The sequence below is a fragment of the Gouania willdenowi genome, chromosome 11 (genome assembly GCF_900634775.1).
Source record: "Gouania willdenowi chromosome 11, fGouWil2.1, whole genome shotgun sequence".
NCBI classification, from domain to species: domain Eukaryota; kingdom Metazoa; phylum Chordata; class Actinopteri; order Blenniiformes; family Gobiesocidae; genus Gouania; species Gouania willdenowi.
Genome location: NC_041054.1, coordinates 11,843,278 through 11,857,780, shown reverse-complemented (window position 1 = coordinate 11,857,780; position 14,503 = coordinate 11,843,278). Strand labels below are relative to the sequence as shown.

General features: G+C 39.1%; 1 protein-coding gene across 1 annotated transcript in view; it reads right to left on the bottom strand.

Annotated features, from left to right (window-relative positions):
* The window catches only part of nup153 (nucleoporin 153), a 16,850-nt gene extending 2,904 nt beyond the window's left edge, over nucleotides 1-13,946 (bottom strand). Inside the window, exons 1-18 of the mRNA XM_028461429.1 lie at nucleotides 13,807-13,946; nucleotides 7,711-7,921; nucleotides 7,328-7,603; nucleotides 6,837-6,976; nucleotides 6,347-6,475; nucleotides 5,970-6,086; nucleotides 5,834-5,878; nucleotides 5,050-5,103; nucleotides 3,953-4,099; nucleotides 3,816-3,868; nucleotides 3,539-3,674; nucleotides 3,288-3,449; nucleotides 3,117-3,206; nucleotides 2,464-2,548; nucleotides 2,271-2,372; nucleotides 1,546-2,190; nucleotides 1,215-1,394; nucleotides 1-926 (exon numbers count right to left, since the gene is read on the bottom strand). The exon at nucleotides 1-926 is cut by the window's left edge and continues 19 nt beyond it. Coding sequence (XP_028317230.1) covers nucleotides 1-926; nucleotides 1,215-1,394; nucleotides 1,546-2,190; nucleotides 2,271-2,372; nucleotides 2,464-2,548; nucleotides 3,117-3,206; nucleotides 3,288-3,449; nucleotides 3,539-3,674; nucleotides 3,816-3,868; nucleotides 3,953-4,099; nucleotides 5,050-5,103; nucleotides 5,834-5,878; nucleotides 5,970-6,086; nucleotides 6,347-6,475; nucleotides 6,837-6,976; nucleotides 7,328-7,603; nucleotides 7,711-7,921; nucleotides 13,807-13,929 — 3,621 coding nt within the window. The 5' untranslated portion in view covers nucleotides 13,930-13,946. The remainder of the gene's footprint in view (nucleotides 927-1,214; nucleotides 1,395-1,545; nucleotides 2,191-2,270; nucleotides 2,373-2,463; nucleotides 2,549-3,116; nucleotides 3,207-3,287; nucleotides 3,450-3,538; nucleotides 3,675-3,815; nucleotides 3,869-3,952; nucleotides 4,100-5,049; nucleotides 5,104-5,833; nucleotides 5,879-5,969; nucleotides 6,087-6,346; nucleotides 6,476-6,836; nucleotides 6,977-7,327; nucleotides 7,604-7,710; nucleotides 7,922-13,806) is intronic.
* Nucleotides 13,947-14,503: the final 557 nt, after the last annotated feature.

Genomic DNA, 14,503 nt, shown 5'->3' with positions numbered 1-14,503 from the left:
ATTGAAGCTTGGTTGTTGGGTCTCTGAACTGGTTGCTTCACTCTTGTCTGCAGGCTTGCCAAAAGTAAAAACTGGTGCGGATGGTTCTGTGGTCCCACCGGACCTATTGAAAGAAAATCCTCCTGAAGCTACTGGTGTGGACACAGACTCGGCATCTTTGTTTGCAGCACCAAACGCAAACAAAGAGGGCACAGAGGGAGGGGCCACGTCCTTCTTTTCCTCTGGCTTTCCAAAGGTAAACGTGGGAGCAGCCGGCTCCTTGCTACCCTGTAAAGATCCAAATGGAGAAGCACTTTGCGGTGCGCTTGTTGTCAAACTGGATTCGCCTAATCTCCCAAACACTGAGTTGGTTATGGTCGTTTTAGTGGTAGAGGTGGTGTCTGAAGGAGTGGCAACATTTTCAGATACTTCAGTGTCACTCTTTGTTTGAGGGGAATGAGAAGTAGAAAAAGTAAGCGAGTTGGAGGGGGTTAAGGTAGCATCTGATGTTTTCTCTTCAGGTTTTGACAGTCCAAAATTAAAGCCCCCCTTGAAAGGGGTACTTTCTGTGATGGAAGATCCAGTCCCAATAGCTATTTCATCACCGGCTCCTAAGTTTATTTGAGAAGCCGTAGCTGGCAAGTCTGACTTTTTGTCACCGCTCGAAACAGTCCCGAACTTAAAACCCTCTGACGAACTGCCAAATTTAAACCCTGGTGAAGCAGTATTGTCTTTAAGGGGGGGTTCTTTTGATGAGTTTCCAAATAGGGTTCCAAATTTAAATTCACCTGATGAAGATGTTGACTCTGAAAGTGAACCCCCAAACTTGAACCCTCCTGATCCAGTTTCTGGAATGCTCTCTGATGTGCCAAATTTAAAGCCACCAGAGCTTGAGGTAGAAGAACCAAAATTTGTAGAGCCCGAAGTCCCACCGATTGAACCGAAGTCTGAAAAAGAGAAAGGGAGGGGAAAAAAACAATATTAAATAGCTATCATAAAACTGACATAAAGAGACACCTGAATAGGATTTAACACATCAGCCTTAAGACTCATCTTTTTTTTTTTTTTTTTTAAAAAAGTCTTCTATTAATTTCTCTTTTGGATGTTTTTTTAGGTTTTAACAATTCCTTTAGTCTTTTAAACTCTGTAGCACTTTGAGATTTTCAAATGTATATCTATACAAATAAAACTTATCAAAGGGCTTCAGATAACTATTGCAAACAGCTGCTCTTTACCTTTGGGCTTCACTTCAGCTCCAGGTTTGGCTGTCTGACAAGCTACACACTGAACATCAGCAGCCTTATTTTGCACCCAACAGGCGTCACACTCCCACGCTCCCTCAGGCTTCTTGAACTTGTCTCCTAGTCCAAAAACTGGAGTGCTGCTGTTAGCTGAAGCATCTCCTGCTGCAGCACCTGTAGAATTAATGATTACATTAAGCTAATGCTCACAAACACTACATCATTTAACTGAGACAGAACCGACAACATCAGACAAATAGTGAATTTAAAAAGTGAGTAAAAACACTTAGCCAATGTGTAAATGCATGCTAGATTGACTAATTACCTGGTTTAGCATTGGTGCAGGCCACACACTTTGTGTCTTCAGCTTTGTTTTGTATCATACATACATCACACTCCCAGGCACCCTCAGGCTTTTTGAATTTGTCTCCCAATCCAGTGGAAACTGGGGCTGCCGGTGCACATACAGACTGAACAGCTGAGAAGGCTGAAGACAGAGTCAGTGAGGGTTTCAGGCCCGTTCCTGGTTTGGCTGTTTCACAGGCAACACACTTTACTGCATCTGGTTTGTTTCTCACGAGACAAGTGTCACAATCCCAGATTCCTGCAGGCTTAGAGAACATTGTGCCAAAGCTTGTTGCGGCTACAGTAGTAGTTGTAGTGGTGGAGACGGAGGAGCTGCTTTCCTGCCCAATGGAGGTTGCGGGGGATTGTTTACTGTTCATTGATTTGGGTGAGGCGCTAGGCTGTCGGGCTGAGCAGCAAACGCACTTTGTATCCGAGGGCTTGTTCTGAACTAAACACACGTCACAGCTCCAGCCTGTTGGGGCTTTGAACAGACCACTGAACGCCGGTGAAGCAGGTAGAGAGGATGAGGAGGATGCTTTAAAGGCAGATGAAGACTGAGTAGATGTCAGCGGGGTGGAGGCATCGAGACTTGGAGAACTTTGAGCGACTGGAGAGGCAAAGCCTGGAGAGACAGAATTAAAAGATAAAACTTTGAAAATGTGTGCCTCATACTACACATAAGACCATGTCATTTAATCTCACCAGGTGATTTGAGAAGATCCAGCACACTGCCCTGCTTTAGAGTCTTGGCTGGTTTAAAAGGCCCATCAAACTCTTCTGTATTTTTACTCGTCACAGGCTTTACTGTACCGGAAAACGCAGGAGGACAGGGTGTCATTATGAATTGCCCATCATTGAGCTGCACTGCTGTGCAAGTGCTGGAAACAAAGTTCACCTGCTGCAGCGATGGGTGTGTCCAGCTTTCCATTTGACATGGAGGGTCCCAACTTTGCTACAGGTGCACTGAAGGTAAATCCATCCTACAAGTAAACAACAAAAACAATTACTTTCCGTTCAATCTCTGAAAATACAGTTGACAAGACCTCCTCCATTATATTTACAAGTTTTGCCTAAACGCTTCTTATCGAACTCATTACAAGACCAGTATTACAAAATATGCCTTCCAAAATAATCCTTTTATTATTTTAAAATTTGACTACCATCTATGGGTCAAAATACTGAATGGCACAAAAGTTGTGGATTAATGATGTCCTATGGTCGCTTTCGATTAACTTAAATGGAAAATAAACACTGTATATGAAAGTTAGTATCGAAAACGTTTACAGAAGTTTATAAATTGTTAGAGGAAACTAATAAAACAACAATGTTTTAAGAAAAGTTTTCTATTTTACATTATTTTATGTTTTATTATATTACGAATATCATAACAGTAGTAACTGGAACTGGCTTTAAGACATTTTTAAAAGACCATAAAATACCTTTTTTGACTTATAAAAAAATCTTCTGTCAAGTAAAATTGGAACCCTTTAGGCAACATTTGGTAAATTGAGGATCCCCTTAAATAAATAAAAAGCCAAAGTTACTCACAGAGGGGGAAAAGGCCGGCGGACTAGCAGCACTAGTTTTGACAATAGGAGATGAAAATGTAAATGGGGGTGAAGCAGCCTTTGGTGAACCCTGACAAGAAAAAAAACCAAAACATTTAAATCTTATTATAAACACATACAGCATTGACAAAGCCTAGGGCCAATTTTAGACCTTGTTGGTAAGCATTTCCCTGCTGGGGGTCAGAGCTGGGACCTTGGGGGAGGAGCTTGTGGAGTTAGCGAGTGGCGGCAGAGGAGAGGTGAAGCTGAATGTAGGTAATGCAGCTGTACTGATGGGAAGAGAGATTGCTGGGAGGTCAGGCACCTCGAGCACCTAAATTTAGAACAAATTACACATTTCAGTTTTTATTTACTTCCTCATAATCAAATTACGTTTTGAACATCTTTTCTGGTTCCTCTTACATCGTCATCTTGGTGACATTTAAGGGAAGTTCGCGTAGTCGTTCTCTCTCTTTTCATTTTGCCCCCTCCGGAGCCCCCGCTGCTGGCTGCAGGGGTGCTCGACAAAGGATAGACCGGCACACTGGAACCCATTGTGCTACAGGACACAGGAAACATGTTTAGTACATCAAACTAAAAAAGAAGAAAATCAATATGCAAATAAAAATGATGAATTTTTTTATTTATTTTTTTTTAAAAGTAAATAGAAAAACTAATTTACTAAGTCAGAGTGTCTCACCTTTGAGGTTGGTCGAGAATGCCATCAGGTAGTTGGGATGATTGTCGTGTAGGCTGTAGAAAAGTACCATTAGTATTAATTCACAATGGTCCGCTAAAACAGATAACTGTTGGTGAAAACATCAGTGTGGTACTAACTGTCTCTCTTGTTGTCCTCTCCAAAGGTCGTGTCATCCCTACAGGGGTCAAAGTAGGTCTGAAGGACACCGATCGGTTTCCTGACACAGCCGATACTGTTGCTGCTGGAACCACAAGTTTCTGCACAGGCGGCAGGTTTGAGTTCATCTGAGAATAGGACAGTTACAATTGGAGAAAAATATTTAAATTATCTGTGTCAAATTACCTCAATAGATCCAATAAAAACATTACATTTGGAGAAATCAAATCTGGTAAACATATTCCGTATCAAATCATCACCTAATATAGTAACAGATTGGGACACTCTTACTATTTATATATAAATCAACATTAAGTTTAATTAGTGGTTCCTACTGGGGAATGGTGGTTGGCCTTAGTAAGAGTGTGTTGCACCTGCTTAATTACTTTATCATGAAAACAAATACAATCTTAAAGTGCTGTGACCCCAGGAGGGCTCAAAAGTACTGCAGTACATACTGTATAATGCTTTTAGTAATAATCTTTGCCATCTAGAATTACAAAGAAAAACACTGTACAACAGTGAGTGAAAATGATCAATAATTTACAGTTTCAGGTTGTGAAGATCTCAAAACATTTGTGGTGTGCGCCCTCCAATACAAAAGTAGCTCAAACACAGCATTAGCTTATTGTAAGACGCAGTGCAAAGCAGCTGTCACAGCTGGAAATGCCAAAGCATCGTTAAGGAAAAGGATTCAGTGTTGAGTTGGCACAATTTACAATGAACTACACTTAACATGCCAATGCAGCATGCAGTCTAATAGTGTTGCACATAAGTGTGTTTGTGTGTGAACAGTCACAGTGGTGAACAGCTGAAAATATTTTTGTTGATGAGTGTAAGGCTGACCAGCAGACGGCAGGAAAAAAGGCAACAAATGCTGTGTGCTTTTTTTTAAATTATGAAACTCTCAGTTGGCAAGTGCACAAGACAGAAAGGCTTAGCTTTTGCATGGAGGGCCACATAATACTTGTGAAAATAAAAAGACAAGGCCAAAAGTGGAAGGATCATTGCATTGTGCAAATCATTGCACAGTGATTGTCAGTACAGAGGAAGATAGAATATTGAAGGCCTGACTTACCCGTTTCTTTTTTGCATGGGGATGTGAGACACCCATGTTCACTCCATCATTGGCCTGCAAAGAAGATTCTTGTGAGCAAGAATTTCAGATGATATTCTTTGGTAACCTTGCCTGCAAGTTGGATTCTCTTGGTGTTCACAAACACCAGGAGAATCCATCTTGTACTGTTCCCGCCTTTGCCTTTCAAAACCGAACCGATTTTAACCAATCATGAGGCAGTGTTGTGGTTTAGGGCGGGATATCTGGGTGTGACAAAGGCAGAAGCGCCAAAGCAAAACTGGCGCATGCGCAGTTGCGGTGAGAGGCACTAGCTGGGCTACCACAATTAGCATAGCTCCAAATCAAAATAGAAAGTTGTCGACGCAGGAGGAAGAACATGTGGAAGCTGCTATAAACTCAGTTTGAGAAGAATCCAGCATTTCCTTCTTGAAAGAGCAACAACGAAAGACGTTTTGTGCATTTTTTGGACGGTAAAGAGGAGCCTTGTTATTGTAGCAGCGTCTCTGCAGTGCATGACGATGACTACATCATTTGTTACCGTGTGATTGGCTAAAACAAATCATGATGGACAGGCGCTTCGCCCAATCAGCTTCAAGCATTCGGTTCATGTCCCTCCCTGGTTCAGAAAAGATTTGCCAGACACAGACCCAGATCGATGGGGAGAACTCGAGTTAAAGGGGGGGCTACACATAAATCTGACTCTGGTCAGGTTAATTATTTGGTCATTGTCATTTAGATTTTTTCCCAGTTATTTGTTTGTATGTAATGCTTTAAACCTACATACCAGAGGCCGAGGGGACAAAGCAGCTGCTGGGATTCTCTTGACATCCTGTAGATCAGAGCGTAAATATTTAGATAAAACATAGGACAGTTGGATCCAAATGGCAGGTATACTATGTACTAAGCTAGTGTGTACTCACAGCAAGTGGGCTTGACATGCGCTCCAACGACTGCAGGATGCGTCTTGCAGTGGCGCTCGTAACTCCACAAGGCTGAGCACCTGCCGGCTTAACTTTAATCTGTCTCCTCACCGGAGCCTGAACAAGAGAGGCCATGTGAGTCCATTTAAAGTAATATTTAGCTTTACTTGTTCAGGAAAAACAAACTCACTAAGATCAATGTGTCAAAGCAAAAACAGAGGTTCTTTGGTAGTAAAACATAAACATCCTAAGTCCAAACATGTAGGGCTGCACAAAACTTTACGTTTGCAGAGTACACAAAACCTGTGATTGCCTTCTATTTTTCTGATAACCTGACTCAGTTATTTCTTTCCTGGTACATGATGTTTTTAGCTCACCTGGTATGGTGTTCCTGGACGAGTGCGGGAGTTCTTGACTGCAGCTGCTCCACCATATGTAGTCTTTCCGGGATAAAAGGGTGAGTCTCCAAGTTGGCTGGAGTTTAGCAGGGTGCTGTTTAATGATGACTGCAAAAGACATTTGTTTTATGATGACGTTAGCATAATTTTTACTAAATTCTAAAAGGTTTGGACTTTCTAACCTAAAAATTACATCTACAACTCATTGCAAACAAAATGGATTGATTAATGCTCCATTTAATGATGTGGACATACAAAGGCTGTGCCACAAAATTAAATTGTAAGAAAGTCCTTGCTCATTTGTAACTTTGACAGCTTGGCCATGTTGTGTAAGAAGCTGCTTTATGTCATTTTCAATTGCAATGAGAGTCACAACTACAGACTCTCTTTAAAGTAATTAAAGTATTTGCTCTGTAAAAGTGTTAAAACTCTTAATTGTAGACTCAAGTGGTATAAGTCACACACTTACATTAGATGAGGTTCTAAAGACCGACAGGTTGAAAGCAGGCTTTTTCAGACTGGCCTGTGAAGGCTGAGAACCAGAGCTGGTTCTGTCCGTCTCAGGAGACCACAGCTGAGGAAGCGATGCAGTTTTGGAAGTGGGAACATCTAAGAGCAAAAAAAGAGAAAAGTTACATCAAGCAACTGCTAGAAAGAAGCAATTTAATTTATTGACCAATGCTGGCTTTCCCCAACTTTTAGAGAAAATTTTAAGCTACTCTGAATTTTAAACATTTTAATCGGTGAAGATTTAGGGTCCAATCCATTACAAGAGTTTATTTCCTCATTTAACAGAAGCCGATTATAAGCAGATCATTTGTTGAACTTCGGACACATTTAAAGATCATTACCACTGATGATTGTTTAGTTAAAAGTAATGATTTCTACAAAGTTTAACAAATGTCATTTGATTTCAAACTATTCCACAGCACAAATTTTAGTCTAAGCAAATGATTTTACCCTTATCAGATGCACGGGATGAGAATCCGCTCGTGGTGGAGATGTTATCATCTTCATGCTGTGAAAGGTTGTCCTTGATTTCTTTGACCAAGGAAAAGCCGGTGGAAAAAGGTCCTGGTGCTGAGGAGGTGGAAGGCTGAGAGAAGAGGCTGCTGGAGGCCCCCAGGGTGGAGGAGGAGGGATCCAGCGGGGTAAAGTGAAGATGAGACCGACTGAGAGGAGGTCGAGACAGTACATAGTCCTGAAAGTTCAGGGATGCACGGCTGGTTGAGGGCTCTGTGTCAGAAAGAATAAGTGTTGCTTAGAAACTACTCCTGGGTAAATTAAGATGCATTCACTTTATCCAAGCTTTTTAAAAAAATTAGAAAAAAACCTCTCCTTACCAGGGTTACTCGGGATTGGCTCTGGGGATTCCCTTTCATCATTTGGAGGACCTTCTTGGCTACCATTCGGGGGAGGCTGGCAGTTCTGCACTGGCGTCTGTGCAGCCTCCCCTTCGACAGGAGCATCTCCATTGTTAAAGTATTTCTGTAGCCAGGAAGGTACGATGCTCTTTACTGTGTCTGTCACTCGACTGATTAGGCCTGTCTGTGGCTGACAAAAACAAAGGGAGGCGAGAAAGCAATTAAAGGGAAGCAATGATCAATAGACAGGAGAAAGGAACAAAGAAATGTTTTTAATGCTTATTCAATTTGTATTTTAACAAATTATCTGGGGCAAAGCAGGAGTGGCTAGTGCTTAATGAAGAGCCAAATAAAATTTCCCCAATGCAAATTAAAAGCCAAGCTGACAGAAAAAGAACATCCTCTGAGTCATCTTCAGTAAAAGACAAAACAAGTGATGGCAATCTGCACTGAGGTCAATTATTGAACACATGATTGTCAATAAGAGCGAGTCAACTCCTACACAAGCGCAAGAAAATGAATACATTCACTGAGTCAAATTATCTGGAAAGTGCTCAGAAGGTGTAAAACCTCCAAGATACAACATTATTAATGACAAATCTTTCCCATATTTAGTGCATTTCCAGAAAAGTGAAAATATCTTCTTGTTAAAAGGGAGTTTTTTCTCCCCACTGTAGCTGATGCATGTTCATGTGGATTTGTTAGGTTTTTTCTTAAGAATTTTATATTTTGATAGCGCTTTGAGAGGACTATTGTTGTTACTTTGCACTATATAAATAAAGTTGAGTTGAATATCTACAAGTAGCTTCACAGAACAAACCTCTCTTTACAATCAGATATATTGGAGCAGCAGGACTAATAGTGCAACCAGGAAACAAGATTTAACCAAACATCAACCATTATGCTAGGATTGCTCAAAGGGGAAACACCAAATACCTAAAGAGAGTAGTTCAAAGCTGGCATCATTTCCTACAAACACACCATTAGAGGACCGACTGTGGACATGTAAAAAAGAAAAATTAGGAAAAATTAGGAAAATTGAAAATGAACAAAATTGCTAAAATTTGTTATAATTAGAAATGAGACCCTAAGGGTAATTTACAAACTGCAATTTTATAAAACTGATGAGCTCAACTGATGTGCAAAGAAATATTAACCAAAAAATAATTAGTCAAAAAAGAAAAATGCGCTATTTCAAGAACGCTACCCATTAAAAAAAATAAAACAAAAAATATTAGAATAGTTTTGAATTTAATTTCTGCCTAGTGGTGCATCAATACAGATACATCAGTGGAGAAAAGTTAGTATAGGCTAGGAATGTGCGATATTTTATTGTATATGATTTATCATCAAAAATATTCGCACCGGTAAGAATTTGTCATCCCACGATATGAACGATAAATTCCCATGTCGGAAATTAGCAAGGGCCAAGGGTAATTTGTCCCTAATTTTAGCAAAGAATGACCCAAAAAATTGTGTTCCACAGACCAAAATTGCCGGTTTGTTGTCAACAACTTATTATTCTCTGGAGCAGAACACTGTTTATGGAAGCTCCACGGTGTGCACCGCCACCGCCCCCGCACACACCGCCGTCTGTGTGTGTGCGGTGCTCGTCTCGGCTACCTGAAGCTGCCGTGCTGCGATAAACCATGGGCCGCGATTTGGTTATAACCAGACAACCTTCCAACAAACGGAACCGATTCAAGTTCCTCCGTCAGATCCACCCAAAGTTCCATAAACACGGGGACAGAGATGAACCCGTAGCAAGGATTGTGAACTGGAAACTCAACTAAAGCTAACTATGCTAAGCTAGCACACCAGCACACAGACTGGGCTAAGAGCTAACGCTAACCACTGCATATAAGGAACAGACCAAGTAAAAAGAACACGTCTTACTGTCATAAAGCCACAGAGAGCCATCGATTTGTTTATGGTCAGATTTAACACTTGTATGGAAGGATAAAATCTAAACATGTCACACATTGTGTGAAATAAATAAATAAAGCATTAATACTAATGTCACTATTCATTCGTCCCAACTTGTGAAATGCAATAATTTTTAATTATATTTAACGTGTTGACAAGACAAAGCTGGTCCCATTAGACTAATGCAACTACTGAGATTATTACACCTAAATATACTGAATGATTAAATCATCAGCTTGATCTGGTTTAATTATAGGAAATCAGAGAAATATTATCAATCATAACTTTATGTAACTCATTATCAAATATGAAATAAACAAGATTAATCAGCAGTAAAAACACGAATGGAGTCATTTGTGCTTTTCTGAAAAAAAATTATTTTATTTCAAATGAGGAAATAAATTAATTACACACAATACCACTAATAGTGAGCAATATCCACAAATATCAGCTCATGAACTCTCAGCAGCTATTGTAAGCTTTTTTTTAATGTAACTAGTGTTGATGTATTCAGATTTATTTGTTTGTAAGGAACCTGTTTACACTAAGTTGTATTTTTTTTTTTTTTATCGTGATTTTTATCGTTATCATAATAAATACCAGAAATTATCGGGATTATTTTTTTTGGGTCAATATCGCCCATCGCTAGTATAAGCACTAGCTATTAGCTAACTTGTTTGTCTCTTTATGTTGACACTGTATGCTCTATAGAAGCTTTCAACACCTGATAACAGAAACGCGTCTCTCGTGAGCTTATCTATGATACGCACCTTTGGGGCACACTGTACTTTACCCTGTGTGTATAATACACATAACTTAAACCAGTCAACAATAACTGTACCAGCCAAACTACTATACTCAGAAATACTACAATTTTTTTTTTAGAGATTTTATGATTTAAATGTTTTTGAGAAATGTCATGCACCTTCATCCTTGATAATACTACAGGTTACTATATATAGTATACCATATATACTATATAGGTGTACTATATTACCTAAACTGAAACCATTTATTACTAATATAGTCTTATTTCCTATATTTAAGAGTTTACGGGCATATCTTTCAGTCTTAAAACTGGTAATCATTAAGTTCATAACGCTTTGGAGCTCTGCTCTACAGTGAAACCATAATCACAAAACTACAGGACTCTTTCAAAATATCGTTACAAATCTCCTTCCCGCCCACTTCACAAGAATATAATGTACAATTGTCTTGTTTAATCTTTTGTTGCAACAAAGCAATAAAATATGCTCAAACTCAATTGAAGGCAGAACTTTATGACGTTGCTGTCTTTACTGCTTTACAAATAGTTTATAAAGCTCTTATTCTCCTAAAAGTGCGTCAAACAAACTTTTGAATATATTATTTTCTTTGTCAAACTGGTACTCTAACCTTTATTTACATTGCCTTACTTGCAATTTCACAGAGTTAAAATTGCTCAAACATAATCAACAGTCTATCGGTCAGCGAATAAAATTACGCATAAATGTAAAAGAAACTTCATTTTTCACTGTTGAATGCATTAATTTTTTTCCCCTTCTGGAAACCAAATAAAAAAAGGTACTTTTTAAAAAGACGGTTGAAAAATATCTTTTTAAAAAGTCTAGCGTGTTTGGATTGTGAGGCATTTATTTTTACTACAAAACACACCTTTAACGATAAGAAAAATCTGCTGTCATTATCGAAATGTGTTTAAACAAAGTTTTAAAATTAACTGTGTATAAAAGATGAGGACAGATAACTTCATTCTAAACTAACATTGACACCTGACAGCAACCAAATGAGGTATTTTTGAGGTAAAGTATCTGCCGACCTCAAGTCATGGAGGGCCAAACTGCTTGAAATTATATTTGTGTCCCCCAAAAAGAATATTCTGACTCAATACACAGTCAGTGATCTCATTAGATCAACTAAAGCAATTAATAACACTTTACAAGTGTGCGTGTGTGTATCAAACTACATATTCATGGTGTATTGGTTTTATAAAGTATAAAATGTAGTTTGAGCCAAACATTATAAACAACTTTTACATTTGAACCTCTATCGTAGCAGAAATTTTAATTAACTCTATTTGATTGTGCTTCCTTTTTCAATGCAAGTACAAGCCTGTTTTTTTCAAAACTGATGAAAAATAGCCAGTTGAATATGTGGATAAGATAAGGATTATGAAATCATTAGTGGTATTAATGGACTTAATAATTTAAAACCTGACCGTAATTAATCGCATCTTCATAAATTCAGTATCATTTTCGGGCCATCCTTTGCTCTTAATTTATTAGAATGCCAAATGTTACTAGTTTACTCAAATTCGAGCTACAAATTCAGGTTTTAACTGACTTTTCAACAGTGATCAATCAGCTTAACAGTGCCGTTTCACTTATTGGTCTGTCCATCTTGTGCACTTCCTTCAAATTTGTAAAATAATAGCTTAATAAAATTAATCATAAACCAGGTTAGTGAAGGATGAACCTCGAAAATTTACCTTTTCAAAGTGAGAACTCACACTCTCGCTTTACCATCAATAATAACACTTTATTTATAAGCACTTTTCAAAAAAAATTCACAGTTTTAAAAACAACTACAAAAGTAAAGAAAATAAAATACCAACAATAAAGGTAAATAGAGAAAATACATGAGTAGGAAGCAGAGGTGGTCTGTACGTTGCTTTGATACTGCTTCTCTCATCAGTTTTACAAAAGTGTTCGGATATGTTTATCATTCCCGGGTAGAGTCCAAATTCAGCCCGCTGGAGACCCAGGTAGTCTGCGTTTTAGTCAACCAGGGGTAACCTGTGTGGAAACGATGGGACTGCCCTTGCTTCCATACTGCTGCTCAGCTGCTCCCATCAGATCGGCCTTAAGTGACATCAGCGGGAAAACCCTGGACACCTCCTCGAGTCCGAACATGTGTAATAATAATAATAATAATAATATGAACACTACAAACACTAACGATCTCTGGAATAACATTACAAACGCTGTTAGGTTGGAAATATCAAGAGTGAACGAGCTTGTTTATGTTTTTATACCTCTCGACCTATGAGCCGCCCCCCCCCCATGTCGCGCATGCGCAGTTCCAGAGTGTGAAAAGGCGTGTTGGTGGTTGTTTTGAAGAGTAAACACCAAGACAAACACATAAGGTCGTTTTTTTTTTGTTTTTTGTTTTTTTTTAACAGATGTACAGTCGAATAATTTAATGTTTTCATGACTTCGACCACCAAAACTTTCAACCATTATAAACACTCTGTAGTTTAAAGAGTCTAAATTATATGACTTACACAGTTTAGTAGTGAAGTTAAATCGATGCTAAATAATGTCCACCCTCACATGCAAACTCGATACTGTGAATGACTCAACAACACAAAAATATGATCAATCGAGGCCGAAGAATGTAAACATCAGCCAGGACCTACAACATAATGACGGTGACATCAGATATCTACTTTCTTTTAACCATAATAAACTAACATATTATAAATCGGGACTTTCTAGAACACTGTAATCTGTTATGATGCAGGTTTAATGTGCCTTTAATCTAATGTGGTGTTAATATCCCTCCGGTGTCCAACCTGTGAGTGGAGACCATGTGAGTGTTCACACATGCTCACCGCTTCCTGCGCAACATAACTAACGGAGGTTGAGCTAACAACTGTAATGGCAATGATGTTTTCAAAAGACAGTAACACCGTCCAAAAAGCACAAAAGACTCATGTGTGTAACTCGAACAGTTCAGAGTCATATGTTAGCAGCAGACACACTTCGGCTAAAACTTCGTAACTGGGGACAATAATGCACTGATTGCCTGTTAGCTTGTATTAGCTCAACGCTTTCCGCTAACCTTGCTAACAGCTAACAACTTGCTATCAAGACATAAATCGGTTATCTTACTTAACGTATGCTATCTGCTTCTTTCAAAATCCATGTTTAACAAATCTCAGTGACTCGTATAGTTAAGATGTGACCTGTCAGGTTGACACTTTTCTAACTCGTTAGCATGCCCCGGACATGCTAGCAACGCGTGGAGGCCACGGACAGGCCGTGAAATGCCACCAACAAAACAAACACAAAATCAAAAAGACAGCAACGCAACAGTCTTATCTAGGGACCCCGTCAAGGCCCCAGACGTAGGCAGACTCATTAAGTTTACCTGCTTGCTCTTGGCGTAAGGTTTGGAGGCGATATGGTATCTCCTGCTTCTGATTTTCCCTCCTCCCGTGGCCGCCATTGCTCTATCGTCTGAGAGGTTCTGTCGGCGCCGGATAGCTGTCATGCAGCTCAGCAGCCGCTCAGCACGGAACTCTGGGAAATAGAGTTCCCCAGTCAAACAAAGGAGGGTACTTTGCAAGGCATGGCACCAGCATGTATTTTTATTTTTTTATGCGAGGTCAAAAATATCACAATACTTACTGGAATTCACATTTGTATGTGTTATAAGATGTTTACAATGTTAAAAAACGGTAATGCCCTACCTTGCAGAAACACAAATCAATATTAACTGGATATATAAAAATTGTTACTCAAAAATCAATTGTTTGTTAAAAAAAAAATGAAAGCTACAAAAAGCACAGCAGTGTTCGGTTTGAAGTCACTTAATAAAATTAACAGGTCTAGACAATTAATAATTAATAATTTTAATTATTAATCTGAGTTAAAATGTTACCAGTAAACATGGGCAGGTGTACTCGCTCTAGGCTGATCTATATTTGAAAGATCCAATCAGTTTATGATTGCTTCAGGTAGACTGTGACGAGCAGAGCTACGTGTGTGAGCGGCGTTGACAGCGCTGATCTCCCGGTAACAGCGACATATTCTTACCAGTGGGAATGTTTTTGACAATATATCTC